At 60.8% G+C, this 25,992-nt stretch overlaps 1 protein-coding gene across 2 annotated transcripts; it reads left to right on the top strand.

Annotated features, from left to right (window-relative positions):
• The first annotated feature begins 976 nt into the window (after positions 1-976).
• Positions 977-18,249, top strand: TTLL1 (TTL family tubulin polyglutamylase complex subunit L1). Of its 2 annotated transcripts, XM_045834954.1 has the most exons (12): positions 977-1,110; positions 3,132-3,163; positions 4,550-4,666; positions 7,857-7,979; positions 9,476-9,684; positions 10,338-10,518; positions 11,378-11,512; positions 12,413-12,521; positions 13,528-13,671; positions 14,770-14,856; positions 16,949-17,112; positions 18,006-18,249. In XM_045834954.1, the coding sequence occupies exons 3-12, from the start codon at positions 4,554-4,556 to the stop codon at positions 18,133-18,135; spliced, it is 1,395 nt and encodes a 464-aa protein (XP_045690910.1). In that variant the 5' UTR covers positions 977-1,110; positions 3,132-3,163; positions 4,550-4,553; the 3' UTR covers positions 18,136-18,249. The 2 variants fall into 2 exon arrangements, with proteins under 2 accessions (XP_045690910.1, XP_045690911.1); XM_045834955.1 differs by lacking the exon at positions 7,857-7,979.
• The last annotated feature ends 7,743 nt before the right edge of the window (positions 18,250-25,992 follow it).

A 25,992-nucleotide genomic window follows, 5' to 3' on the forward strand; every position in this document is an offset into this window, starting at 1 on the left:
CTCAGGGGAGGCCTGCCTGCATGGTGGCCTCACAAACTTGGAGACCAAAGTAACCACATAGGATGATCTGAAATGAAAACTTTCTAACTAAAAGCAGTTCATGGTAGGTAGTCATGTCCTAGGGCAGTATTTTTCCCTAACAAAGGTTAGTCTGCACCACCTTCACCTTAACTGAGCCTGTTGAGGTTTTTTTTCACCCACAAAAACATACCTGATAACATACCTTTGGTATATCAAAGTAATTCTCTTTTTTTTCCAGGCCCCTCAAAAGTACAACCACTGCACCAGAGCAGGGACCACAAATCCCCAAATTGTTATCATCATGTTAACTGTGGACTGTTAACGATCCCATACCTGCAAAGGTAAATGCAATCCCAAAGGTTGCCTCGCCTGCACACCTTGGCTTTCTCCGGCCTCGCTAATCTATCACCAAGGTAGTTCACGTAGCCCCCTTGCGCCTCCTCCTCTGATTGGAACGTAGAAAATCAGGTGCATAACTGCTATTCCCTGGAACATTTTCTGAAACCGTTGAGATTTTGCTTCCTGGCAATTGTTGTCAGTTTGACTCAAATGAACTCATGACAATTATTACAGGTTTGGACGCTTCTCACGCTGACAATCCTTATCACAGAGCCTACCCGGTAAGCGCTCCCACAGTCCTAATTTTACAGGCAGAAGCTGAGCAGCAGAAGGAATCAAGACACTGGACTCAGCGCCACGATCACCACGCCGCTCTGCCTGAGTATCAGGGTCAGTCCCGCGCGCAGACCCTTCTCAACCTCATTTTTGGGCCCTGAAGGTTGTGAAGGTCCCGGGGATAGCCGGGCTGGCTCTTCCTTGGCTCTCAGCCCGGGACAAACAGGGTGCCTGGCTGGAGCGGTCGAGACTTGCGGGGAGAAAACCTGATCCCGGAAGCAGTTGCGGCGCCGGCGGTAGCGTCTTCGGTTGCCAGGGCGCCGCCCCGGAAGTAGGACGCGCGGGCTGGTCCGCTGGGCAGTGGACGGTGTCCTCCTCTGAGCGCCGGAGTGGGGCCGGAGGCGGGGCCGGGGCGCGGTGCGGGGACGCCCTGGCCCGCGCTCCTCCGGGCTGCTCTGCGCTCCGTGCCCGCAGGTGAGTCCCCGCGCCGACGCCGCAGCATCCCCGGACCGAGGGTGTGGCTGTGCGTGGGCGAGCGAGTGCGCGTGCGCGAGCGGGTGTGGGCGCCCGGGGCTGTGCGGCCGCTCTACTGCGAGGTTCGGCTCTGCTGGTGGGACCCGAGCCCTCCTCGGGAGAATACTCTGACCACTGTGCCCTTCTTCCTCCTCCGAGTTCCTGTGACTTACCTTGTGCCGCCCGATTCTTGTAATTGCACTCTTCTTGAGATTGGTTATCCCAGCATTTCATTGTTCCTAGGCTTTTGCTGCAATCGGTACTCTTTCTGTTGGCATCTTGCAGCGCGCAGGGCACCTGTGACGGGAGCTGTGGGCAGAACGCTGGAGACTTGTCTTCCCCGCTCCACCCACCTCTCTCTGGGGTCTGGACCTAGGTATCTCCCCTCCCTGCTGCCCCATTAGGTAGAGGGGTCGGGGCAGAGCTGGTGGTCCACCTCATAGAGTCGCTGCAGCATTACAGGGGACCCATTCTAGAAGTTAAAAGTATCTTGTCGTCGTAAGCCGTTTAGGGTTTGGAAAGCGGTTCTTTGTTCGGGAGACATTTATTGAGCGCGTTTCCGTGCTCGGCTGTGGCAGTGCGAAAGATCGGCGAAGAATTCAAGGCACGGGTACACAGTCGGGTGAGCAGTGGCGCGGAACAGGGCACTGCCCCTCAGAGGGGGCTAGGAGACGGACGGCTGCAGTACAGCGGCCACAACGGATGATGCACTGCGTGGATGTGAAGTCATCTACATCGTTATGTATTGTTCTCTTTAAAGGTAGTGCTTTTTCCTTTTCAAAGAAGGCTAGCGGGAAACGAATCCAGTTGCCCTAGCGTCTCGTGGCCTGGCTGGGGCTTCATGGAACGTGACAGTGAGCCCGGACCGGTGTGGCTCGGTGGGTGGGGCATCCTCCCGCAAAGCGAAAGGTCGCCGGTTCTATTCTGGGTCAGGGCCCATGGCTGGGTTGGGGGTTCCTGGTCTGGGCAAGTACGAGAGGCAACGGATGGATGTTTCTCTTTCACATCCGTGTCTCTTTCTCTCTCTTTCTCCCTCCCTTTCCCTCTCTCTACAGGTAAATAAGTTTTTTTTTAAAGGAAGAGAGAGGGAAAGTGATAGCAATAGTTCGAGGCAGTGGGATGAAGGCAGAGGGCGCTCGGGTCTTAGACGGCTGGGCGGGAAGAGCGAGGGGAGGCCCTCCAGCTTGCTGCCTCTCCCGAGGGGTGCTCCTGGTTTTTGCCTCGAGTAGTTCTCACTCCAGGATGTGAAAGGCCTCTTGGCAAAGTTCACACGTCAGGCTGCTGCTGGGTGGAGAATGGGCGGCGCTCGGGAAACCAGATCCTGTGCTTGTCCAGGATCTCGGGGGTGTGGGGGGCAGAGACGTGGAAGGGCATGGAATCTTCTGGAGGAGAGCTGACCTGATTTGGTGCCTGACTGAATGACTAGTCAGCGCCTCCCCGTGGCTGCAGTGGGACTTGATTTGCTGGGCTGTTAAAGCACTTTGCCCCCTGGGCTTACAGCTTGCTGTTGGCGTCCCTTGCCTCCTCCCCGGATCAGAATTGTCCCGGAGCACTTCGTCCGTCCCAGGTAGCTGTCCGCGGTGGCTCTCAGAGCCGAGCAGCTGCGTGGAAGCTAGACTGTCGATCGCCCAGGGGCCGCGTCTGTGGAAACTTGTTCTCATGCTTGTGAAGATTCTGCCCACTTGCCCCAGGAATGGGACCCACATTGTGTGCTGGGAATGCCAACAGCCGTCTGTTTTCCGGACGGCTTTTCAGGGCTGGCAGCCCCCAGGTGGTGCAGCCCGCCTGGATTTCCCGCTGCGATCAGAGTAAAGATCAGCCCGTGGCTGTTTCTCCTGGTTAGGCTGGACGATGCCCGGCGTTCGGAGTGGCTGACCACGCGGCTTAAAATTCAGACACATCTGTTCCTGTGAACCAGACCAGAAGTAAAGTGTTCAAGTTCATCGCACAGTACCATTAACCCCGCTTTTTTTCTGTTTCAGGAGGAAGAGACAGGAAGACGATCAAACAGCAGGTATTTATTTGTTCATTTTTCAAAGTGGAAGAGCTCACTATGTCTTCGGGTTGGGAACGGGTCAGCCTGGCTTCTGTGCTGAGGGGTGGGCCAGCTGGCGCCTTTGTCTGCTCTGCAGACAATTTCTGAGCCCCCTGCCCTGCTGGGGGGTGGGGGTGTGGGGGGCGTCTGTCAGGGGGCAGTGGACGCCCAGTGTGGGAGGGAGGCAGGGTGGGCTGATGGCAGGTTGCCGTCTCTCCCCTGCCTCCTGCTCCCTCCGCAGGTGGAGAGAACGCCTGCCCTAGGGCCGCAGGTGAGCCGTCAATGATGCACCTGGCGGGTCCAGAGCGGTGGCGTGACTTGCTCACAGACACACGGCGGCACTGACGGGTGTGGGGCCGAAGTCAGTCAGTCTGGACTGAGCATCCCCCACATGCCAGGCACAGTGCCAGGCCCTGGGCATGCAGCAGGGGGGAGGAGACCAGTGCCCTGCCTTCCTGCGGGTTCAGAACTGTGGGGGTGCTGAGGGGCACGTGCCTGGTCTGCAGGGTCAGGGAGGCCGAGTGGGGCAAGGGGCAGGTGAGTGGGGGGGTGGCCTGGCCGGGCGGGTGGGCAGGGTTTGTGCAGGCAGGGGTGTCCAGTGTATGGCAAGGCCCTGGGTGGGGGGGCGGGGAGCAGAGCTTGTGGGGGGAGGTCCAGTGTGGCGAGAGCAGAGCGGTCGGAGGAGAAGGTGCACAGATGTGCCTGGGGAAGCAGGCCAGGCCGGGGGTCTGCACTCGCAGCCATGCACGTTAGGACGCAGAGGAGCAATGGCAAGCACTTGAATGTCATGCACTCACGGGAGGGGACTGGAGTGGGGCCGGGAGGAAGCGGCGGGACAGGCTGCACTTGAGGAGTGGGGTGTTAGCACTGGGGTAGGTGCCCCCCCTCCACTGAAGCCATCCCCAGCCACCCTGAGCAGGGCCATGCCCCTGCCCCGGCCCCTGCCCCTTCCCCGGGGGCCTCTCCTTGGCGGCTCCTGTCGCAGTTGAATTGAACATTTGTCGGTGATTGTTTCATTGCTGCCTTTCCCTCCCGCTCCGCCAGGGTTTCCCAGTTTTGGCACAGTGGACGCTGGGGCCGGGTGGTTTGTCCTGGGGGCTGGCCTGCATGTGTGGGGTGTGAGGCGGCCTTCCTGGCCTCTCGCTAGGTGCCAGCAGCATGGCCACCCCCTCAGTTGTGACAAACACAGTGCCTCCGGAGTTCGCCACGTGTCCCAGGGCACCGAGTGGCCCCTGGCTGAGAACCACTGCTGGGGGGACATGAGCCTGGGGGGCTCGTGGGGTGTGAGCTCGGGGTGCAAAGGGTTCCTTTGGGCGAGGGGGACTGGGTGAAGTTTCTCAGCCCTAAGAAGTTGATCTGTTCCAGGATTATGGCAGGAAAAGTGAAATGGGTCACCGACATCGAGAAGTCAGTGCTGATAAACAATTTTGAGAAGAGAGGCTGGATCCAGGTGACAGAGAGCGAGGACTGGAATTTCTACTGGTGAGTGCCAAAGCCAGGGGCGGTGGGTTCCGGAGCCTGCTGGCCCGTGTCCTTCATTCACCTGTAGGTGGCGCCCGCGCAGGCCTGCGTTCCCAGGGGTGGGTGTCCCTGTGCCGTCGTGCGCCTCGTCACACATCTCTTCCCACGGCGCTTCGCGAGCGCACACACAGACGCCCTTGCCCCTCCACTCCACGCCTTTAGCGTCTCTCACAGCCTGCCCCTCAGCGCCCAGCGCCCAGGGTCTGCTCCAGGGAAGTAAGCTGTTCCCGGGGGTGGGGGCGGGGTCTCTGTACGTCCGTGCGCTTCCCTCGCTGGGCCGCGAGAGGGCGCTGTTGGGCCTCGATTAGAAACCAGGGGCTGGGAGGTGAGTGTCTCCAAGAAGACCAGCAGAGGTTTGGCGTCGCCTCCCAAACGGCACTCCCTCCCACCGGGGGCCTGGGAGTTGTTCCGGATTCTTCTCCACCAACCCCCTTCCTGGGCTGAGGTCTTCCGTCTTCTTCGGTCCAGGCCTGCTCTGCCCCCTGCCCCGCTGCAGACAGAGCAGAGCGCCCTCCTTGGGGCAGCGCCCCCACCCCCCCCCCACCACCCTCCCCTCTACCCCCCTTGGCAGGGTCACAGGACCAAACTGAAATCCAGTCGGTCGTGGCGTCTGCTGGACTGACCCTCTGCAAACCTGGGTCTGGAGATTTGCCCTGAATCTTTGAGCGTAGGGAGCCAGGTCACGCCTGGTTTCCACCGCTGTCTGTGTGGCCGTCAGCTAGCAGAGGACTTGACCTCTGTCCAAAGTTCAGTTGTTCGAGGTTGAAACGAGGCGGTAAGGTGCAGAGCGCGGAGCAGTCCCGGCTGGCGGCGGCTGCTCCGTCAGCGGGTGCCACGCTGTCCTTCGCACACCAGCCCACGTGCCGCCCGCCCGGGAAGCCACCGCTGCCTCCCAGGCGCCCAGACCGCTCTGTTCGGTGTCGAGCGGCACATGCTGTGACTCCGTGCGCATCCCTGGTTTGCACGCTACTGGGCAGCGGGGAGAGCGAGCGTGTCGCCTGGCTCATTGGCACCCGCAGAGTGGGCCAGGCCGGGAGCCGCGCACGCTGGCATCCAGCTCCCACGTCCGGCAGTGATCGGGGACAGCCTTGCCCTGCTCCCAGGGCAGTTAAAGCCCCCCGAGGTTTAAACCACGGCCGATTCCCTCCAGGAACCTGGAGTGCAGCTGGGGAGGGCGCTTCTGAAGTCATCAGCGCCCACAAGAGGCTTGACGTCCAGCTCATGATCTTGCTGCTCAACGGTGAAATGAAGTGTTCTGTCTGGACCCCCGTTTCGCAGGCGCGCTGAGGGGAAAGGCTGGGGCGGGGCCTGCAGCTGCGCCTTCGCTGCCCGGCGCCCTGCTGAGGCGCGGAGGGAGCCCTGGGTTCCTGGGCTTCTCCGAGCAGGTGCGCAGGGAGTGCGTGTCTCCTTTCTTTGTGCCAAATGAAAGCATTTCCATGCTGTTCTTAACGAAAAAAGAGAGGATGAGAAAGAGCTAAACTGTAATAATTTTTTAAACTATAATAATTTTGGATAGTTGACATCTTAAGAGCTTTCGTTTTAAGCACTGAGTGTGCCGTCTGGTCTGAAGTTGGTTAGGGTGCGACTGTGGGAAAGACCGAGGGCGCATCGCCGGGAAAAGGTGAACTGAACGGTTCCAGTGTGGCCATTGAAACAGCGGTGGCGACCGTAAACCAGTTCGGGACATTGTATGGCCACGCACATGCAGGAAAACATCTCATGAAGCCGCTTGTGTTCTGAGAGCAGCTGTGCAAAAATAGCTTCGTATCGACAGGAAGGAGAAGCAGCACGAAACGGGGAAGCGAGCCCGCCAGCACGGGTGCGTGGGTCATCTGTTGCCAAGCTAATGGTGCGTAACGAGCACCACAGAACCGAGGGGCTTGAAACAGCCGTTTTTTATTACTCACCAGTTCCGGGGTTTGGCCCCGTGGTTTTCTCAGTCTGGCAGACCGAGCCGGTCTGCCTGGGCTCCCTCGTGCATCCGCCGTCACCTGCTGGGTCACCTGGGGCTGGGCTGGGCTGCCCTTGGCGGGAGAAGAGGGTCTTCTCCCCGCAAATCCGTCACCTCCCTCCAACGGCCGGCCTGGGCTTGTTCTCATGCCGGGGACGGAGGGCGGCAGCTCTCTAGGCCTTTCCGAGCTAGTGTCAGGGGCGGCGTCACTTCTGCCGCGGTCTGTTTGACCAAACAAGGCCGAAGTGAGGCCCGGGTGGTAAGGAACTGGCAGCCCCCACTTCTCCGGAGGCTGCCTCGTGCGGGAGCTCTGCACCGCCCTGCGGGGAACCTGCGGCCTGGGCCTGGGCCTGTGTTGCTGTGCGGCTGTGGCAGCTGTGCCCAGCCCTGCCTGCCAGGGTGCCAGGCATGGACGAAGCCTTCTGATGCTCCCCCAGACCAGTTTGTCTCCCACGGGCTACCACCCAGTGATGCTCGACTGAGCCCTGTCCAAATTCTGCACCCATAAAACCACGCGCTGTCATTCCGTGGTCACTGTCTGCGGCTGCCGTGAGCGGGCAGCTTGTTTTGCAGCCGTAGACACCCAGAGCGCCCTCGTCCCGGGCCGGGCGGCGGCCCAGGGGGAGCCAGCTGGTTGCTGTGTAGACCCAGACGCAAAGGCAAGGCTCAGCGTGTCGTCGGCCTCTCTGTGCTGGGGGAGCCGGGTTTCGCCGACGGAGGGGAATCCTTCCCTGTAGGAGCAGTCCCGCTAGTGGATGAAGGGGGCGTGAGAGTATAACATCGCTGTTGTCTCGTCACCCCTGATGCATGAGGACCGGGGCCTGTCCCAGGCTGGAGCCGCTGACCGCAGGGCTGCTGAGCACTTACCCCATGGCTGGTCCCCAGGCACGTGCTGTCCTGTGGGACTGCGCGCCATGCCGTGGAGACTTAGTGTGGAGAAACAAACATGAGGTGTCTCATCATTAGTGTTTATGCTGATTATATGTTGAAGTGGCAATATTGTGGATATATTCAGTTAAATGAGACACGTGATTTAAGATTCACCATGACCTCTGTGGCTCCACTCGGGTCACGTTCCCTTTGCTGGCCCGGGGAGCAGTGCTCGTCCACCACTCGCCTGCCAGTGCCGCACACGCCCCCGCCCCGGGGGTGCGGCCCTGCCCAGAAAGCTCTTCACACCTTTAGGTCTGACTCCCACAGGCAGCCGGGCCTGGGGAGTGCCCATGCAGGGAGCATGCGAGAAGAGAGCCCCCACGGGACAGACAGGCGGCCCAGGGTCCCCGGCACGGACCTCAGAGGAGACCAGAGAAGGAGGGAGAACGGGTAGGTTCAGAGATGCAAGAGGGAACGACAGAGCAGACCGCCCGGCCCTTGTGTCCGCGCGAGCCGTAGAAAATGTCAGACGACTGGGAGGTCGGAACGCCGGTTAACCTTTGATGCTATTCGGGGGGTTAACGCTGCTTCTTCAGGTGTGACAACAGTGTAAAATGGGATATCGTGTAACGTGCAAAGGAGTCCTCCGTGCTGGAGGTTCCCAGAGGAGCCTTGGGGACGAGACGGTAGGAAGTGGGGGACTTGCTGCAGAGCAGGCCAGGACCACTGCCGCTGTCGGCCCCCCGCGGTGAGGAAGGAGGAAGGAGGAGGGGGCGGGGCAGCGGGCGAGTGCGTGGGGGGGCGCGGCCCGGGGCGGAGCTGGCTCTTGGGGTCTGGGCAAACTTTTCTCCCTACTGTCCTATACGGTTGAGCTTTTCAGTAATAAAAAGTAAAAAAAATTTTTTTACTCTAATGATCATGGGTGCTCCAGACACCCTCTTTCGGTTGGTGCCCTGGGTGGGGCCGGGGGTGGGGCCCGGGCCACGGAGAGACAGGCCACAGGCTGCCTTGTTGAGTGGCCGTGGTTCCCCTGTGAGTGCAGGTTTTCTGGCCCCCGGGGCTGGTGTGGTGGGGACCCTGGCTCTTGGGGGTGGGGGACACCGGGGGGTAGGAAGTGGAACTCTTTCTCTGTCCGCTCTCCCCCTCACTTCAGCGGGGGACCTTGAATAACCTCCCGGGTTTTGGTTGTCAGGGGTCTCTGTCCTTCCTGACTTTGGGTGCAAATTCTGTGCAAGTGACTTTCCCAACTTCAGAGTCTGAATGAGGGGTTTGTGTGAGCTGGTTGTCAGTAATCAGTGTTATCGGCCCTGGCTGAGTAGCTCAGTCAGTGCGGGTTCGATTCCCGGCCAGGGCACCCACAAGAATGAACCAAGGAACGCATTAATAAGAGGAACAACAAATCCATGTTTCCTTTACTCTCCAAAAAATCAGTAAATTAAAAAAGTTATTTAAGCCTTGGCTGGTGTAGCTCAGTGGACTGAGCGTGGGCTGTGAACCAAAGTGTCGCAGGTTCGATTCCCAGCCAGGGCTACATGCCTGGGTTGCAGGCCATAACCCCCAGCAACCGCACATTGATGTTTCTCTCTCTCTACTCCCTCCCTTCCCTCTCTAAGAATAAATAAATAAAATCTTTAAAAAAAGTTATTTAAAAAAATCAGTGTTATCATTAATTGGTAAACATTTATTGAGCACCTATTGTGTGCCAGACAGTGAAACCGTTCAGGGTTGAGTCAAAACAGCGCCTGGCTCAAACAGTTCATGTCGTCGTGGTCCACTGTGGAACCGGCGGCGTGGGCCGGGCACCAGGCACCCCCGTCCGGCGTGCTGGGCGTGGGGGCGGGCCGTGAGCGAGGGCTCCGGGAGCTGCCCGGGCTGTAAGGACAGCGCCCCCACGCGGACGAACAGGAGCTTCCGTCCCGCACGGCCCCTCTGTGCCCCCCTTTCAGGATGAGCGTGCAGACCATCCGGAACGTCTTCAGCGTGGAAACGGGCTACCGGCTCTCAGACGACCAAATAGTGAACCATTTCCCCAACCACTATGAGCTGACCCGCAAGGACCTGATGGTGAAGAACATTAAGAGATACAGGAAAGAGCTGGAGAAAGAAGGGAGTCCGCTGGCAGAAAAGGACGAGAATGGGAAATACCTCTACCTGGGTGCGTGCCTTTTCCTCTGGCCTCAGGCTTCCAGTGTAAATAGTCGAGTTTTTTCGCTTCTGCCCCATGAGGCGGCAACTGTTGGGTGAGTGTGTTTGTGCAAGTTGTGCTGGGCGCCTCTTTCATCCCAGCGTCTCTAGAATGGGGGGCGGGGGCTCAAGCTGGGAATCTGAGTGAGTACCTTGGGAATGTGTTTTCTATGAGGAAGTGGGGGACGTCCCCAGTGCTCAGCACGAGTGACAGCTGCCTGAGCTACTCAGTGCCCCAAGGGATCGCCACTGCTCCCAGTGACACCCAGGGAGGACGTGCGTCCCTGTCCCGTCTGGCGATGACAGCTGGGCTGTCGGACAGTTTCAGAACCCCTGTACACGCCTGGGCCCCGCTGTGGACGTGACCCCCTTGGGCCCCCGTTTCCTCATCTGGTCGGTGGGCGGGATCGGTCCCGAGCTCACCGGTGCTGCGGGGAGCAGGCGATCCAGACCTGAGAGGTGCTCACGTGGCACCAAGGGCAAGGCAGTGTTGCGCAGGGGGCGGGGCGAGGGCAAGGGCGGGGCGATGACGCAGGGCCCGGAAACGGGAAAAGGCCGCGGCAGAATCTTCTGTTCATGGCTCCTCTGGGCCGACTCACTGTGTCCCTCCGCTTGCCCGTCCAGACTTCGTGCCAGTCACCTACATGCTGCCGGCGGACTACAACCTGTTCGTGGAGGAGTTCCGGAAGAGCCCCTCCAGCACGTGGATCATGAAGCCGTGCGGCAAAGCGCAGGGCAAGGGCATCTTCCTGATCAACAAGCTCTCGCAAATCAAGAAGTGGTCCCGGGACAGCAAGACGTCTTCGTAAGTGCGGGGAACCCCACCCCCCACCCCCGTTCCGTGTGCCTCCTGGCTGGCAGATGGGTGTCATCTGTCGTCCGTCATCCACAGGCTGCGTGGCCCTGGCTTGCTTGTGCGGGAGGTCGGGGCGAGGCCTGTGGCTGCAGGGGCATCAGTGGTGATGGAACCTTCCGAGCTGGGGGCCAGAGGGAGCGGTGCTGCAACCAGCACGGGTCACAGGAGCGTGAGCCTTCGTGCCGGAAGCTGGCCTGACAGCCGTCTAGTCACGGCGTTGCTGAGATGGCGAAGCAGCTGCTAGGACCCGGGACTCGAGTCCCGGACACGTGGTGCCTGAGCACGTTTTGTTGCACAGACCCTCGGCTTCCGCACCTGGGTAAACTGAGGACAGCGCCACCCCCAGGGGGCAGCTGGGGGCGGACCGAGTGCAGCCACACCTGAGCCCGGGCAGTGGGAGGAGTTGCATTGGGTCAGGTCCGGCCTCCGCCCTGGGTTGGAGGGTCTCCCCCGAACGGAGGGTTCCAGGCCATTTCGTCCAAAGCTCGCCCTTGGCCTCTGTGAGGTCCTTCACTGCTGTCTGTGTAATCCTCTCCCGCGGCGAAGGCTGGCCTGCCAGGCATTCCCAGGAGTGGCGCGGACGCCTCCTCCGGCAGCACGTTTAAATCTTACGCATTGGTAGCACTCAGGAGGGTCCAGCCAGGGAGGGCTTCCCTGATGGGTCCCAGGAGCCGTAAGTGCCATGTCCCCTGGGCAGGAGCAGGGGCCCCTCGGTGGACAGCACCTCACCCCTGCCTCCCCACCCGAGGAGAGGCGGGGAGCTTTGGTCTCTGCCATCCGTCTGACCCGGGCGCTCCCTGGCACCCAGGTTCGTGTCCCAGTCCACCAAGGAGGCCTACGTGATCTCGCTCTACATCAGCAACCCGCTGCTCATCGGCGGCAGGAAGTTCGACCTGCGCTTGTACGTCTTGGTGTCCACGTACCGCCCGCTGCGCTGCTACATGTAAGAAGAGCCCCGGGGCCCTGGCGCCGTTCTTGATCGTGCTGTGACGTGACGCTTACCCCTTGGCGCCACCGTGAGGGCTGGTGAAGCGCGTCTGGGGCGCACAGCGCCTGGTGCGTGCTAAGCGTCCAGCGAAGTGCTTGCTCATGGCGCTCACGTCGGTCTTCCCGATAAAAGGCCACTCTTCTCGCCCTGCAGACGGCTGTGCTCAGTGCGGGGAGCCAGCCGCGGAGTATTGCGTAGTTCGGTTTCTGCGGAGTGCCCGGATGGGCAGGTCTTTGGAGACGGAGTGGATTGGCGTTTGCCTGGCACCGGGGTGGGAAGGGGCTGCGCACGGTCAGGGGCTTCCTTTCGGGTCGACGCAAATGTCGTGAACTTCATTGCGGTGATGGCTGCAGGGCTTGGAATATACCAGAACCGCAGAACCGCATGCTTTAGGGGTGCCATGATTCATATGGTGCATATGAATTGTATCTCAATAAAGTTGTTACAAGAAAAGAACCAGTTTTAAAAAAAAAGGACTGCTTTTAAAAGTTTAAAAGAACAAATATCCCATAGCTCCTTGTAGAGAACAAAGTAGTGCATTTTTTTAACTTGGGTAGGAATTCAAGAACTTTTTTTTTTTTCCTTTTTTAAAGATTTGATTTATTTTCAGAGAGAGGGGAAGGGAAGGAGAAAGAGAGGGAGAGAAACAGCAGTGTGTGGTTGCTTCTCATGCGCCCCCTGCTGGGGACCTGGCCCGCAACCCAGGCATGTGCCCTGTCTGGGAATCAACCTCAGGGGTTCACTCTGGTTCATAGGTCGCCACTCAGTCCGCTGAGGCACACTGGCGAGGACCGAAGTGTTACATTTTTCTCTGCGTTTCCTCAGAGTATTGAGTTGACCTCAGTCCCCACGCAGGTACAAGCTGGGCTTCTGCCGCTTCTGCACCGTGAAGTACACGCCCAGCACCAGTGAGCTGGACAACATGTTCGTCCACCTCACCAACGTCGCCATCCAGAAGCACGGGGTGAGCGCCGCTTTTTCCTCGAGCTTAAGGACACGGGCGGATTTTGTGGGTTTCTTTCTTTTCCCGTTTCTGCCGGAGAGGGCGGGGTGGGGGTGGAAGTGACATCGAGGTGCCCTGGCACCGACGGGGCGCGGGGGCCCTAAGTGTCCGGTGTGGCCGCTGTGCCACCAGCTGGATCAGTGTGAGGAGTAGGAGAGGGGGGCGCGGGGCAAAGGAAGCCGAGTGCAAGCCCTGCCTTTCTAGTTCGGGGACCCTAGGTGAGTTAACTGCACTCTCAGAGCCTCAGTTTCCCTGGTTGTAAAAGGAGGTGACATTGTCACCTTCGAGGGTCTCGGGGAGGACCGTGTGAGAGCGCTCAGGCCCAGTCATTCGTCCAATAAGCACACACTGAGCCCCCGTCAGGGCTGGTCCCTCGCCAAGCGCCAGGGCTACGACGATGGGCAAACCTACCTTGGTCCCTACACATGGAGCCCAGAGCCCCTGGGGGAGACGGGCACCAGGTGACCTCACTGACGAGTGTGCAGTCCCCAGCTGAGACGTGTGCTCTGAGGGAAAGGACGCGGGACCAGAAGAGCGTGGCGTGATGCGTCCCCCTTGTCCGGGCGGTTGGAGAAGGCTCCCCTGCAGAAGTGGGGCTTGAGCAGGGGTGACCCAGGTGGAGGTGGGGAAGGAGCCTTCTAGCAGAGGGTGCAGCATGTGCCAAGGCCCTGTGGCTGGAAGGGCCACGGCAGGAGCTGAAAGGAGGTCGGGGTGGCTGCAGCCCCCGGTGCGAGGGTGGTGGAGTGAGAGGTGCCACGGTCTTAGGGCGGGCAGGGGGCTCCACAGCCTGCAGTACAAGGTATGAATGATTAGTAGTGAGGATGTTCCAGAGCTGAGTATTTAAAACATGTGCACATGTGGGAGGCCCAGATCCCCCTGGGGCCAGGTCCACCCGCAGGAGGGAGGGGGTACTCGGCTCCTCCGCGGAGCTATGCCTGAGGCCGGCCCCCCCCCCACCCCCGGCCAGGAGGACTACAACCACATCCACGGGGGCAAGTGGACCGTGAGCAACCTGCGGCTGTACCTGGAGAGCACCCGGGGCAGGGAGGTGACCAGCAAGCTGTTCGACGAGATCCACTGGGTCATCGTGCAGTCCCTGAAGGCCGTGGCGGTGAGCGCGGGCGCAGAGGGGAGTACAAGGGAGACACAGCCCGGCGGGGGCTTGGGAGCTGGTGACGCTGCTTGTTCCGTGCTAAAAACACCTGTTTTCGGGGTCTCACCTCCTCCTGGTCTGCTCCAGGCTGAGGCCGGTTTGGGAAGGAGGGTGGAGCTGCTTCCAGCTGGGCGCTGCCCGGGGTGCGCTGGGAGCTGGGCCCCCCACCGGAGCCACGGGCCTTCTGTGCCCGTTGAAGCAGTAAGAGGTATTTCGGCAGAAGCTGATGCTTTGGAGGCGGACGTGCAGCAGCCTCCTCATGTTCAGGCTTCTTGCTTTGCTCTGTTGTGGATGTGGGGGGCTGTGGCGGCCCGAGGAGCCCGCCTTCCCTCCGCCAGTGGGTGGCAGGCTGGGTGGGGCTCCCCCCGCCTCGGGAGTTTGCTGTGTTACACGCGGGGCTTTTGGCCACGTCCACGCGTCCACTGACGCACAGCAAGGCCTCACTGTGGTGTCCGTGTGCCTCCCTCGCTACGTCCCATGGCCACAGGCAGGGCCCCTCCTGCTGGCCTTAGCCCGTGCAGCCTGGGAGGCCCGGGAATCTGCATTGTACGCGAGTGCTGGTCGGGGTCTCGTGGACCTGCAGAACAGTTTGCAAAGTGGGACTGGAAATGGAAATCCCCCCAATTTAAGTCAACAGATTGACTGTTGTCGCAGAGAACGGGGGCTCGTAGCCTGGCACTTGCACCCCCAAGGGCCCGAGAGGGGACCCGCAGCGGTGGGCAGTGTTGGTTGGTGTAACTCCGGGACCCAGGCTGGCGCTGGGTCTCCGTTCTCCCTGAGGACAGTCTCGTGCCAACAGAGATGCTCTTTCGTGGCTGGTCACCGAGCCTCCGATGAGGGAGGGCTGGGGACACCTGGGACTGCGCCATGAATCGCTCTCCAAGGTGGTGGGAAGTGGCCCTGTCTGAGCCCCAGAGGAGGGGCAAAGGAAGGAGGCGGGGTGGAGGTCGGACCCACTGGTCGTGGAAGGGAGGTGCTGCACAGTGCGGCACAGCCCTGCAGAGGGCGCTGCCGCCACCTCGGCCCACGTCAGAGACACGGCTCTCTCCTCCGCAGCCCGTGATGAACAATGACAAGCACTGCTTCGAGTGCTACGGCTACGACATCATCGTGGACGACCGGCTGAAGCCCTGGCTGATCGAGGTGACCGCCCCGCGGCCGCCGCCCCGCCTCAGGCCCCACTGGCCTGGCCTAACGGCCCCCGGGCCGCACGGCAGGACCAGGGCATCGGATGGGTTTTTACATGTAACGGGGACAGGTGTCCGGGTGTGTCTGTCTGCCGATGGTTGAACGTGAGCCCACCCCGGGCCTGTCGCCTCTGGTGGGCCCAGCCCATGGCCGGAGCTCGGTCGAGTCCAGGCTCGGCCGCCCTGCCATGCCCTAGAGGGGCATGTCATTCCTGTTCAGGAAAGGAGCAAGCAGATCGGAAGCCCTTGGGAAGCGGTGGCCTGTCAGCCAGAGATAAGGAGGGGCCTTATCTTCTTTGGCTGAAGGCAGCGTTTGGATCAGTCTCCCTGTCTCAAGGCAGAGACAGACGTCCTGGTGGCCGCTCTGGGAAGTTCTGAAAAGGGTGGGGTGCCTACACCCTTTTCCCTTTCCCGTGACACGCCTCGGCGAGGCCGCCTCGGATGACAACAGCCACCGGTGGCTGTGGGCGCTGGCACGCCCACCGAGGCCCGGAGGTGGGGCTGCCTTGTGGGGTCACCCGCTTTGCTCCGGAACCAGGAAGGGGCGCTCGGGCCTCCGTGGGGACAGAGAGTCTGACGCGCCAGCAGAACGAAGCCCGTCCACTCGGTCGGTCCACCTCCCGGTGTGCCTCTGAGCGCTGGGTCTTCTCGCCACGCCCACCGAGAGGCGGGCGGCGCAGGCCCGTTTTGAGCTGGGACAGCCAAGTCCAAGAGCAGCTGGTGGTGAGCGGCCCCGCGTGGGCAAGTCTGCGGAGCCCCTGCAGGGAGCTGCCGAGCTGGCCCGACTCCCAGGGAGCGAGCCGTGCTCCAGAGCAGTGCCTTGCAGGCCGCTGGGCATTCCTGCCGAGGCTGTGCGTGAGCGTGCGTGCATGCATGGGTGCCACGTGGGGGGCAGGTGCAGGTAAAACATCTGCGCTTCCTCCTCGTCCACCTTAAATGGAGTGACGTGAGTGGAAGTCAGGCTTCCCTTGATGAGCTAGGACCTTTACTGTTACTTCTAACCCAGCAACACCTTAGTTCTCGCACATTCCCGGTGAGAACCACGGTATTATGCTTATGAGACAGTGAGGGCCCCTGGGACCCCTGAGGCCCGGACACTCCCTCTCACTGTGCACGAGACCTGCTGCCCACCACTCGAGGACAGCCAGACTGTGGGGGGATGGACCCCTGGACAAGTGGCAGGCTTGCTGCCTCTGCTCTCCCAGGTGGTCACGGCTTTGCCGCTGCACATAAGAGGGAGTAGGCGGTGGCTGAGGGCCAGTGGGGCTCTCCTCGGGGTAAAGATCTGCTTTTTTTTTTTTCTTTTAAGATTTTATGTATGTATTCTTAGAGAGGGAAGGCAGGGGGAAAGGGAAAGAAACGTCCATGAGAGATGGAAACGTGGGTCGGTTGTCTCTCATCTGCCACCTATGGGACTGGCCCGCAACCCAGGCATGTGCCCCGACTGGGAATCGAACCTGCAACCCTTTGCTTTGCAGGTCAGTCCCTAAACAACTGAGCCACACTGCTCAGGGAGGGACGTCTGCTTTGAACACGTGGGTTTTGTGACATTGCTAAGCTCCTCAGACGCCTTAGGAGACTAACTTCTCGTTTGTCCGATGGGTTCCTCGTCTGGGTCAGAATACTGCTTTATGGGCGAGGTTTCACTCTCCCAGCGAAACAGGGCCCGTCACCATGTACCCCAGCCCCACGGTGCTGCCTGTGCAGGCCCGTTGGGTTCCCGGACCTAGCAAAGCTCTGGGGGCGCCTCTGGTACCAAGTTCAGCGCCCAGCCCGCGGGCGGCACTGATGTGTGTGTGGCCCCCACCGTCCTGAAGTTTCTGTTTGTGTGATGGCTGATTTGCAGGACACAGCACTAATCTCTGTACATCCTTCGTTTCATCTCACCCCTAACGGAAGCAGATCCCAGAACCCTCCCTCCAAAGCTGTCCCGGAGGCACAGGGGTTAACAGCACCAGGCGTTGACAGCTAGACCTCCGTGCGCGGCGGCCGTGTTCTCGCCCCGCAACAGGAGCGAGTGACGGGCGCCTCTCCCCCCTCCCCCGCAGGTGAACGCGTCCCCGTCCCTGACCTCCAGCACCGCCAATGACCGGATCCTGAAGTACAACCTGATCAACGACACCCTCAACATTGCGGTCCCCAATGGCGAAGTCCCGGACTGCAAGTGGAACAAGTCCCCCCCCAAGGAAGTCCTCGGCAACTACGAGATTCTGTGCGTGGGTTCGCCCGCCTGCCCACCCACCCACCCACGGCCGTGCCGCCATCCTCGCGAGTTTCGGGCTGAGGGCCGCCAGGGCCCGACGCGGTTTCCTGGCTCTGGGCGGGCTTGCCTCCTGTGGGCGGAGGATTCCCACAGAAGCTGTGGGCAGCTTCTGTTTTTTTTTTTTTTAAATAAGATTTTATTTACTTATTTCTGTAGAGAGAGAGAGAGGGAGGGAGGGAGAAAGAGAGGGAGAGAAACATGATGTGTGAGAGATTCATTGACTGGTTGCCTCTCCCACATCTCCCAACTGGGAACCTGGCCGGCAACCCAGGCATGTGCCCTGAGCGGGATTCGAACTGGCGACCTTTTGGTTCGCAGGCCCACACTCAGCCCGCTGAGCCACAGCAGCCGGGGTGAGCAGGATGTTTATTTTTTTAATGATGTTATGGGATGCATCACGTTGTAGCAGAAAAGTGTCTGGGTGCCACGCTGGGCTTCTGTCTGGTCTTTGCATAGTAAGTGTGGGTGAGGCACCTGCCCTGTGCCAGGCCCGGGCGCCCCCGACCCCTGGCTGCAGCGGGGTCGCTCAGACCTGCCCCGCAGATGCCGTGTGAAGTATTTCCAGACTCCACTCTCTCCTTCCGTGCCCCGATGGCTCACTCGTGTTCCTTTTGGGGTCGTGGCCAGGTGCCATCTGGTCGCCTGGATAAAATGGTGCCTGCGGGGCTGGGGACAGTCCGCAGTAACAATGTAACAAGGTTGCACTAACGTGCCCGTGGCCTCTGGGCCGCCCACAGCGGCCACGCTGTTTTGCCGGGTGACGTGGAACTTGCCACGCTGCAGCCCGGTGCCCACCCGGTGCCGGTCCCGGAGCCTTTGTTTCTCCGCTTTTCTGTTTCCAGGTACGACGAGGAGCTGGCGCAGGGCGACGGGGCCGACCGAGAGCTGAGGAGCCGTTCGGGCCAGGCGGCGGGGCCCAAGGGGGGCCGGGCGAGAGACTCTGGGAGAGCCGCCCTCACCACCTGGAAGTGACCCCAGTGAGCGCGGGACCCCAGCCTGGACCCGCCACTCCCTGAAGACCCATTTTGAAATTTCCTTTTTCTAGAGCTTTTTTTTTTTTTTCCTTTCCTACGCCGTGTAAATAAATAAAGGCACTTCTTTGGAAGGTTTAGGAGTCTGTTCCTGGGGAAAACTCCATTCCTCCTGTGCCCGCACAGGCACAAACCTCCGAGGCCAGACGTGTGGGGGTGTTCCCCATGCCAGGCAGCCCTGCATCCCCCAGCTGGTGCGGGCGTCCTGCGGGGGGTGGGGGGGGGCCTTCAGGTCTGCCCCTGCTGCTGGAGGGGGCAGCAGGAGCAGGTCCCTCCCACAGGCACAGGGGTCCCTCCCTGTGCCTCCGACCACAGACCGCAGACCGTTGGGGTAATTTGTTAGAGCGGCTCACGGAAGTCAGGACAAGCGGACTTACCAGATTACTGGTTCACGGTACAGGACCCAACCCTGGAGCAGCCAGGCGGCAGCGATGCAAAGGGCAGGGTGTGGGAGGGGCCGCGGGCTTCCCGAGCCCTCCCCGGGGCGGAGGGCAGCACCGTCCCCCAGGCCCTCGCATGCTCAGCTCCGTGGGAGCTCCCTGAAGTCCATCGTTCAAGTGCCGGAGTTTGGGGCACTCACGGAGGCTTCTCCGTGTGATTGATCAGATCCTTGGCCACTGGTGATCGATTCAACGACCTCCGGGAGGGTGGGCGGTGGGCCTGAAGGTGCCAATCCTGTGATCCCGTGATCGGTTCCCCCCACAGCCACCCCCCGCCCCCCAGACTGGGGCTACTCTGGAGCCCCCACACCCGTCACTCATCAGCACAAACTCTGACGAGGCAGAAGGGGCCTGTTCCGGGTGGCAGAGACAACCAGTTTCACCTTCAGGTGCTGGAGCTAGTTCCGGAACTGAGAACAGAGACGGCCAGGAGGAGGGAGGTGTAGGGGACTAAATGGTAGTAGAAAATAATACAATAAAGCTTACATTAAAAAAAATGTAAGAAATTAAGGAAAAGAAAAAAGATGGGCCCTGGCTGGTGTGGTTCAGTGGATTGTGAGCCGACCTGCAAACCAGAAGGTCACCGGTTCGATTCCCTGTCAGGGCACATGCCCGGGTTGCAGGTCCCCAGTTGGGGGCGCCCAAGAGGCAGCCAATCAATGTCTCTCTCACACATGGATGTTTCCTCCTCCCTCCCTTCTTGTCTCGGAAAATAAAACCTTTAAAAAAAAGTCTCTGTGGCTCTTAGGAGGGAAACGACAGGCTTCAGGGGCCTTGTGCCTGGGTGGAGGTGAAGAGTGTGCGAGTGCACACGCGCACACACACACTCACACGTATTTCTTGGAGATCACAGGGTCACTGCCCATCTCATTGGGGCCGAAAGAACTGGCCACACAGATAACCCAGCCCTTTCAGAAGAAAGTAACGGCTTCGGTGTGTGATTAGTTTATTATAAGGCATCCGTGTTTTCAACATGTAACTGAATTAAAGACACCGCTAAAACCCGGACATCTTGCAGAATCACGCCGCTGCGGGAAAGCAAGAGTTTTAACCTGGCCGCTATGTTGGTTCCGCTCCTTTGGCCGTGATTTTGAGGGAAACGGGCAGCTAGAAACATGCCTCAGTCATCGGTCTTCCCAGAGGCCTCTGTCTAGGTGCTCGCAGGAGACACCGGCCGCCGTCACCTCGTTTCGCCAGTGGGTCACCACTGTCCGGTGAGCCCAAACTCCTGCCGCGTGGCTTATGGACATTGGCATCCAGGCTGGCTGCAGAAGAGGCAGGCGCTGTTGGCGGCTGTCAGCGGGGACGGGCTCCTGTGTGTTTACATGAAGCCACTCTGGACACGGGACGTAACAGAAGGATATGGGAGGGAACCCCGGCTGGCTGGGCAGAGTGACTGACGCGTCCAGATGGCCCTCCAGACGGGTGCTCGAGCCTCTGCCGTGGTGCTGTGGTCCCGTTTACCGGTGGAAGCGAGGCTGCCGCGGCGTCTGAAGGAAAGGGATTCCCTGAGCCCCGCGCGGGAGGATGCAGCTCTGTGGGGTGGTGTGCCGATGATGCCCGTCTCCAGCCGCCTCGCCGTGGAAAAGGGCCGGTCTTTGGCAGGGCCAGGATGAAGGCCGCGGGCCAGAGCTTGTGCTCCCCGTCAAGGTCCGGTCCGGTCCAGCAGCGGCTGGCTCAGCGTGGGCTTCCAGCTGCGGCCCTTTGCTGGGCTTGGGTACCCGGGCTCCCCTCCAGGGGCCGTGGAGAGAACAGGTGTGTGCCGTGTTGTGAGCACCTCTAGTGAGGGCAGGAGAGGGAGGCGGGGAGACAGAGAGAGAGAGAGAGAGCATGCACGTTTTTTTTTTTTTTAAGATTTTATTTATTTATTTTTAGGGAAGAGAGGGAGAAAGAGAGAGAGAGAGAAACATCAAGGTGCGGTTGCTGGGGGCCGTGGCCTGCAACCCAGGCATGTGCCCTGACTGGGAATCGAACCTGCGACGCTTTGGTTTGCAGCCCGCGCTCAATCCACTGAGCTACGCCAGCCCGGGCTAGCATGCAAGTTATTTTGTCCCCCTGGGGTTATAACCTGGAGCATGGACTTGGGACGGGCCAGGTGCTTTTTCAAAAGAAGCAGTCTACTTCCCAATCTTGAGAGGGCCTCCCACGGGTCCGCACCCCCTGGTTAGACTGAGAGGCCCCCAGGACCCAGCCCCTCTCCTTGCGCCCCGGAGGGAGGGGTGCGAACCCCACCCCAGGAGAAAGGCTGCCGGCCCCCGGAGTGTGAAGCGGCAGCGTCTCGGCTGAGTGAGCAGGCTTCTCCCGCCCAGTTTCTTCACCTCAGGGTCTCCTCCCTCTGCTGTTTCCTGGCTGAACACCGACGGCAACACGGCGACCCCCGTTTGCTGAGCTGCTTTTACTAAAACTCTGCACCTGTTTTTTGTGACGGTGTCGGTGACGGGATTTGGTTCTCACGGTGTGGCTCTGAGGCCTTCCTTAGAGGTCTTCCCCTCCCTGACCCGCAAACACGCGTCGCTGAACATGTCACATCGTGTGTGTGTGCGCGTGCGCTCCCTATGTTTAATGACACCTCACTGCCAGTTAGGGAGAAGGTCCCTTTAAATGGATATAGTACCTTCTAAAGTGAGAGGAGAGTCATGCAAATGGTATGTAGCCAGAATCCAAATAAATTACAATTTGGGCGGATCTGTGTGCTTGGTTCACTGCACGCCTGGCCCTGTTCCCACCTATTGATCCGATCTGCGTGTGCCTTTCCTGCCTTGCTCGATGTCAGGTCTGGGGTCGCTGGTTAGGTCTAGGGTCGCGGTGCTGGGTGTGGCCGGAGCCTCTGACTCAGAGCCGGGCCCGCAGCCGGGCTCTGCCCTTGACTAGTCCGTCCCAAGGCCGTCAGTGGCTCTGTGGACCTTTGCTTCCTAAGTGTGTAAAAAGGGGGTTTATTATATTTGCCTCAGAAGTCACGAGTGCCACCGCCTGTCCAGCCTGGCTCCTGTCACAGCTCTGGCTGTGTCATCTTTCCCGGGAGGGGGCGTCATCCCTGCGGCCGTGGCCTCCACCCTCGGCTTCCTAACACAGCCTGTCCCCAACCTCGCCGGTTCTGACCACCCAGGTTCCTGGTTGGGTGGCTTTATTTTTCCCTCCTGGACGTACCCGGGAAAGGGTGGGGCCCCTGGTGGGGACGGCCGGCCGTGCTCCCAGCTGGGGAGGAGGGAGGTCATCTGTTTGCCGAGGGCCAGGTTGCTAGGGGAGAACAAGTGTCTGCTAAATAGATTTGTGTCACATACTGACTGTCACTTGAGTCACGCGTTAGTGATGATGTCACGTTCGGGGCAGATGCTTCCTCCCAGCACGTCCAGAACGCGGGAGGGCAGGAAGTGGGGTCTGAAGCAGGCCTGGGAAGTGACAGGCTCATCGCTGGGTCTCCCACCTGGACCCCCGCCAGGCTCAGGCCGCAGCCCCGTGGCATCCAGCCGGGCCCCACCGTCCGGCCAGCGGACTCTTTCCACCTGTGGCCGTGGTCTCTGTGAGGCCCACGCCGCCCGTCCTCGGAGGCCCTCTGGCTTCTCTGCCCATGTTGCCCCGGGAGACTGGGGCGTTTCTAGCTCAGCCGCCCCTCCCAGCAGCCAGGGTGCGGCTTCCGAGGAGCTGCCTGGCCCTGGCTCTCCCCAGGGTCAGGCCCCCAGACCCCTACGGTCCAGGGAGGCAGGCCGGGGTCTGCTGCCAGCTCGCCTGCGGGCCCAGAGCCTGCTGCGGCCCAGGAACCGGGGACCCACAGGGTGCCCACGGTGTCATGTAACCTGCGCCGTGCCCCAGCGGCTTGCCCTCGGGGCGTCCCAGGACCCTTTGAGAGGAAAGAGGGGAGCTATCCAGTGGGCTCTGGCCTCTCATTTAGGAGGACGGGTGTTTCTGTGTCTTTTCTGATGGGTGCCAGCCTCGAACCACACTGTGTGATGTATGCTTTTAAGTTAAAAGTGGCTTCCCAAGCTTCTGGGCCTGGGGTCCCAGCGCGCTCCCCGCACACCTGTTACTAGGAACGAGCCCAGGGGGACGCAGAGTCCCCTGTTTGCCACTTGTCCAGGGTCATTTTTCTTTCTCAAGTTCAACCCCCTGGATTTTTCTTACACGCGAATGCCGTGCCGCAGCCCCGGCCGGAGTCCGGGCTCTCTTCCCGCGTCCTCGGGGGAGTCTTGACAAGACAGCAAATGCCCGAGCAAAGTCTCTCTCCAGGGCTCAGGGGCTTGGATGGGGCACAGGAGGTGGCCGGGCAGCCCTGGCCTCACTGCCCGCCACCAGCCGCCGCTTCTGAGGCTGGGGGACCTGGCACACCCCGCAGAGCCACGGGGGGCTTGCCGGCCCTGTTCCCCGTGGCCCCCCACACCGGGCTGTGGGGAGCGTGTCCAGGGTGGCCCTGCATGCGGCAGCAGCGGCTTCCTTGGAACACGTGACCGCCCCCCCGTCCCCGCCCCGGGTGGCCTCCAGTGCCGGCTGCTGGGTCTTTTTCTGCAGGGGCGTCACCCTCAGGGGCTCAACCCTGAGGGCCAGAAGGAGCTCAGACTTCTCTGTGGGTGCAGGGGGTTGAATAGTCCGCCCCCTCCTCCCCCCGCGCCAATGCAGTTCTATCGGGAGCATCCGAATGGGACCTTATTTGGCAACCAGTCTTTGCAGGTGCAGTCAGCTAAGGGTCTCCGACGAGCGCACGTCTGAGGGAGGGCGGGCCCCTGCCCGTGTTCCGGTCTCAGCGCATCAACACCCAGCGCTGTGGCTGGACCAGCCCTTGCGGTTCTCACCGTGAGGACCCGACGCCCTTCAGCAATAACGATCAGGGAACTCTGACAAGACACAGGTTTGTTTCTTACAAGACCTGGCTGGACATGACCGGGGGCCACAGAGCCCAGTGTCAGGGGTGCAGGGAGCCCTCGGGCCTGGGGATCTGCTTTCCCTGGGTCGGGGATGGGGGTCTGGGCTTTCTCAGGTTCACTCTTCATCGGTGAATTTCTTTTTCTTTTTTTAATTTTTAAAAGATTTTATTTATTTATTTTTAGAGAGGGAAGGGAGGGAGAAAGAGAGAAAGAGAAAGAAACATCCATGTGCAGTTGCTGGGGGCCGTGGCCTGCAACCCAGGCATGTGCCCTGACTGGGAATCGAACCTGCGACACTTTGGTTCGCAGCCCGAGCTCAATCCACTGAGCCACGCCAGCCAGGTATTGGTGAATTTCTAACATAACAGCAGGGAATTTAAAACACAGGCAAGACAACGCGAGTCGCCCCGTGGTCAGTGACCGAACTCAGCCCAAACGTCTAACACAAAGGAGCCCCCGGGGAAGGTGGTAGGACGGGGGTGCCTCCTCGTCGGAGCTGACGCCAGGCACGTGCACCGCCCCAGCGGAAGGAACAAAACAGAGCACGATGTCAGGGCTTGCATGGCAGCCCTAGGTCTGACGGCGGGTGTCCTTCTCCAGGGACGAGAACTCACTGTGGGGAGAAGGAGGCCACCCATGACACGCAGACAGAGGCAGGGCCGGGGGACGCTGCCCCAGGCGGAGGAAGCCGCCTCGGGGCCGCCTGGGCACCTGGAGGAGCAGGGGTGGGGCGGATTCTCCCTCTGAAGGAGCCCGCCCCAGGACACCTGGGTGGAAGGCTCGGGCCCCACAGCTCTGGGAGGAGAGTCATCGCTGCTGTCCTAAGCCTCCCGGGGCGCGCGGTCTGTTGCAGCAGCCCCGGGACGACGACAGTGTGGGCAAGAAGAGAGAGCTCCAGGGAGTCCGCCCCGGACCTGCCAGCCCTCGGTGGCAGCTGAGACGCCTGGGTCTCAGCGGGCCTCCCTGGCCCCAGCTCCGCCCAGCCCCACGACAAAGCCCCCCCGAGGCTGCGGTGCGGTCTGCCGGGTCGACTTGGAGACGACTCCCAGGCTGTGCCTTTTTTCTCAGCATCAGGATCCCCCCTCCCACTCCTTCCCGCTCGACTGACCCCCTGGCTGTGTGTGTGTCCAGGTCCTCTAGTTTCTTGCCTAAGCGACAACCGGGTGAGACGCTCCAGAGAAGGCCAGCGTTTTCCGTGTGTGTGTGTGTGTGTGTGTGTGTGTGTTAGTTTTCTCAGCAATGTGGTCGCTGTGCATACACATAACTGCTGATGGAGGTTGTGAATGAAAGGCTCCCCGGCCCAAACGACCGTGGGAAAGCGACACCCACGAGCCTCATTAGTGGGGGCGGAGCTGCCCTCCCGGAGGGACCGCCTGGCACGGCCGACGCCTCGGCCCTTCGGAAGGTTGAAAACTCGGGATAACCTCTGGATGGAGCCCGAAGCCACGCGCGACCCAAAGGCCGTTTGCAGAAAGGCAACAAGGAAGCGGGCGCCATGACGACGGACCGGGAATACCGGACTGAAAAATGCTGATGCTTCTTGAGGAGGGGGCTGAACATTTTAAGAATTGCTTAGAATTAGTGTCACTGTGTTAGCTTACCTGCAGGGACGGAAGTGCCCTCCGTCTGTCGGTGTCGTTGTTCCCTTGGCTTCCTCGGGGACGCCCCTGCCCTCGCCTCCCAGCTGCAGGCCTGTGTTGTTTCTGCCTGGATCAGTGGTTCTGGGTGGCTGCTCTGATGGATCTCCAGCAAATGCGTGTTGCCTCTCACTTGGAAGGCCTTTTACTTCCAGGTTGTTGCCAGGGGGGACGGTGACGGGGCCCCTGCAGCGAGTCCAAGATCACAAGCGCCTGGTGCTTTTGCCCCTGATTTTGTGTCCGATTCAGGACCTTTCTCTCCCTCATCCTTCAGTTCCCGTCGGGAGCCGAGTCTTCTTGACTTCTGTCTCCAGAACTGGGTCTCCTGGCACCGCTGACCCTCGCGCCCCCACCCGCCCACCGGGGCTTCCGGGCTCCCCTGGCCCTGCCCCCGGGGCGGCCTTCCTGAAGAGCGCACCTGGGCTGGCCGGAAGGCCTCCCGGGGAGAGGGGGCTGGAGGGCGGGCTGCCCTGCCGGGGTCTCCGCGGTCGTGGCTGAGGATGCTGGGCAGACTTGGCATCCCAGCTGGGAGCCCCGCTCCGGCCGAACCGTGCAGTGGCCTGGAGCTCTGAGCGTGCCTCCCAGCCACCGTGGGGCACCACAACCACCCCCTCTGTCTTCAGTCTCCAGGCCTCAGGCCCTGGGGTGGTCCCCAGACAGCGGCTGGCTAGTGAGGGGTGAGGGAGAGACGTCTTAAATACGGCCCTCGGGGGTGCCGGGGCTGTTCCAGCCGGAGAGACGGCGGCGGCTGGCGGACTCTGCCCTCGGCTGTGTCCCCGAGGGGAGAGAGCACTCCTGACCCGCAGGAACGGGCCTGGCCCCCACAGCCTGGTATTACGTGGACGCAGACAGGGCATGAGCACCG

Source organism: Phyllostomus hastatus, unplaced genomic scaffold (genome assembly GCF_019186645.2).
Source record: "Phyllostomus hastatus isolate PE091 unplaced genomic scaffold, TTU_PhHast_1.1 phas_contig_198, whole genome shotgun sequence".
Lineage (NCBI taxonomy): Eukaryota > Metazoa > Chordata > Mammalia > Chiroptera > Phyllostomidae > Phyllostomus > Phyllostomus hastatus.

Excerpts from the sequence above, each read along its gene's own strand:
- TTLL1 (XM_045834954.1), top strand. The coding sequence starts at position 4,554 with ATGGCAGGAAAAGTGAAATGGGTCACCGACATCGAGAAGTCAGTGCTG. Across the intron at positions 7,980-9,475 it reads CAGAGAAGGAGGGAGAACGG|GATGAGCGTGCAGACCATCC; the intron begins GTAGGTTCAGAG and ends CCCCCCTTTCAG. Across the intron at positions 12,522-13,527 it reads TCGCCATCCAGAAGCACGGG|GAGGACTACAACCACATCCA; the intron begins GTGAGCGCCGCT and ends ACCCCCGGCCAG.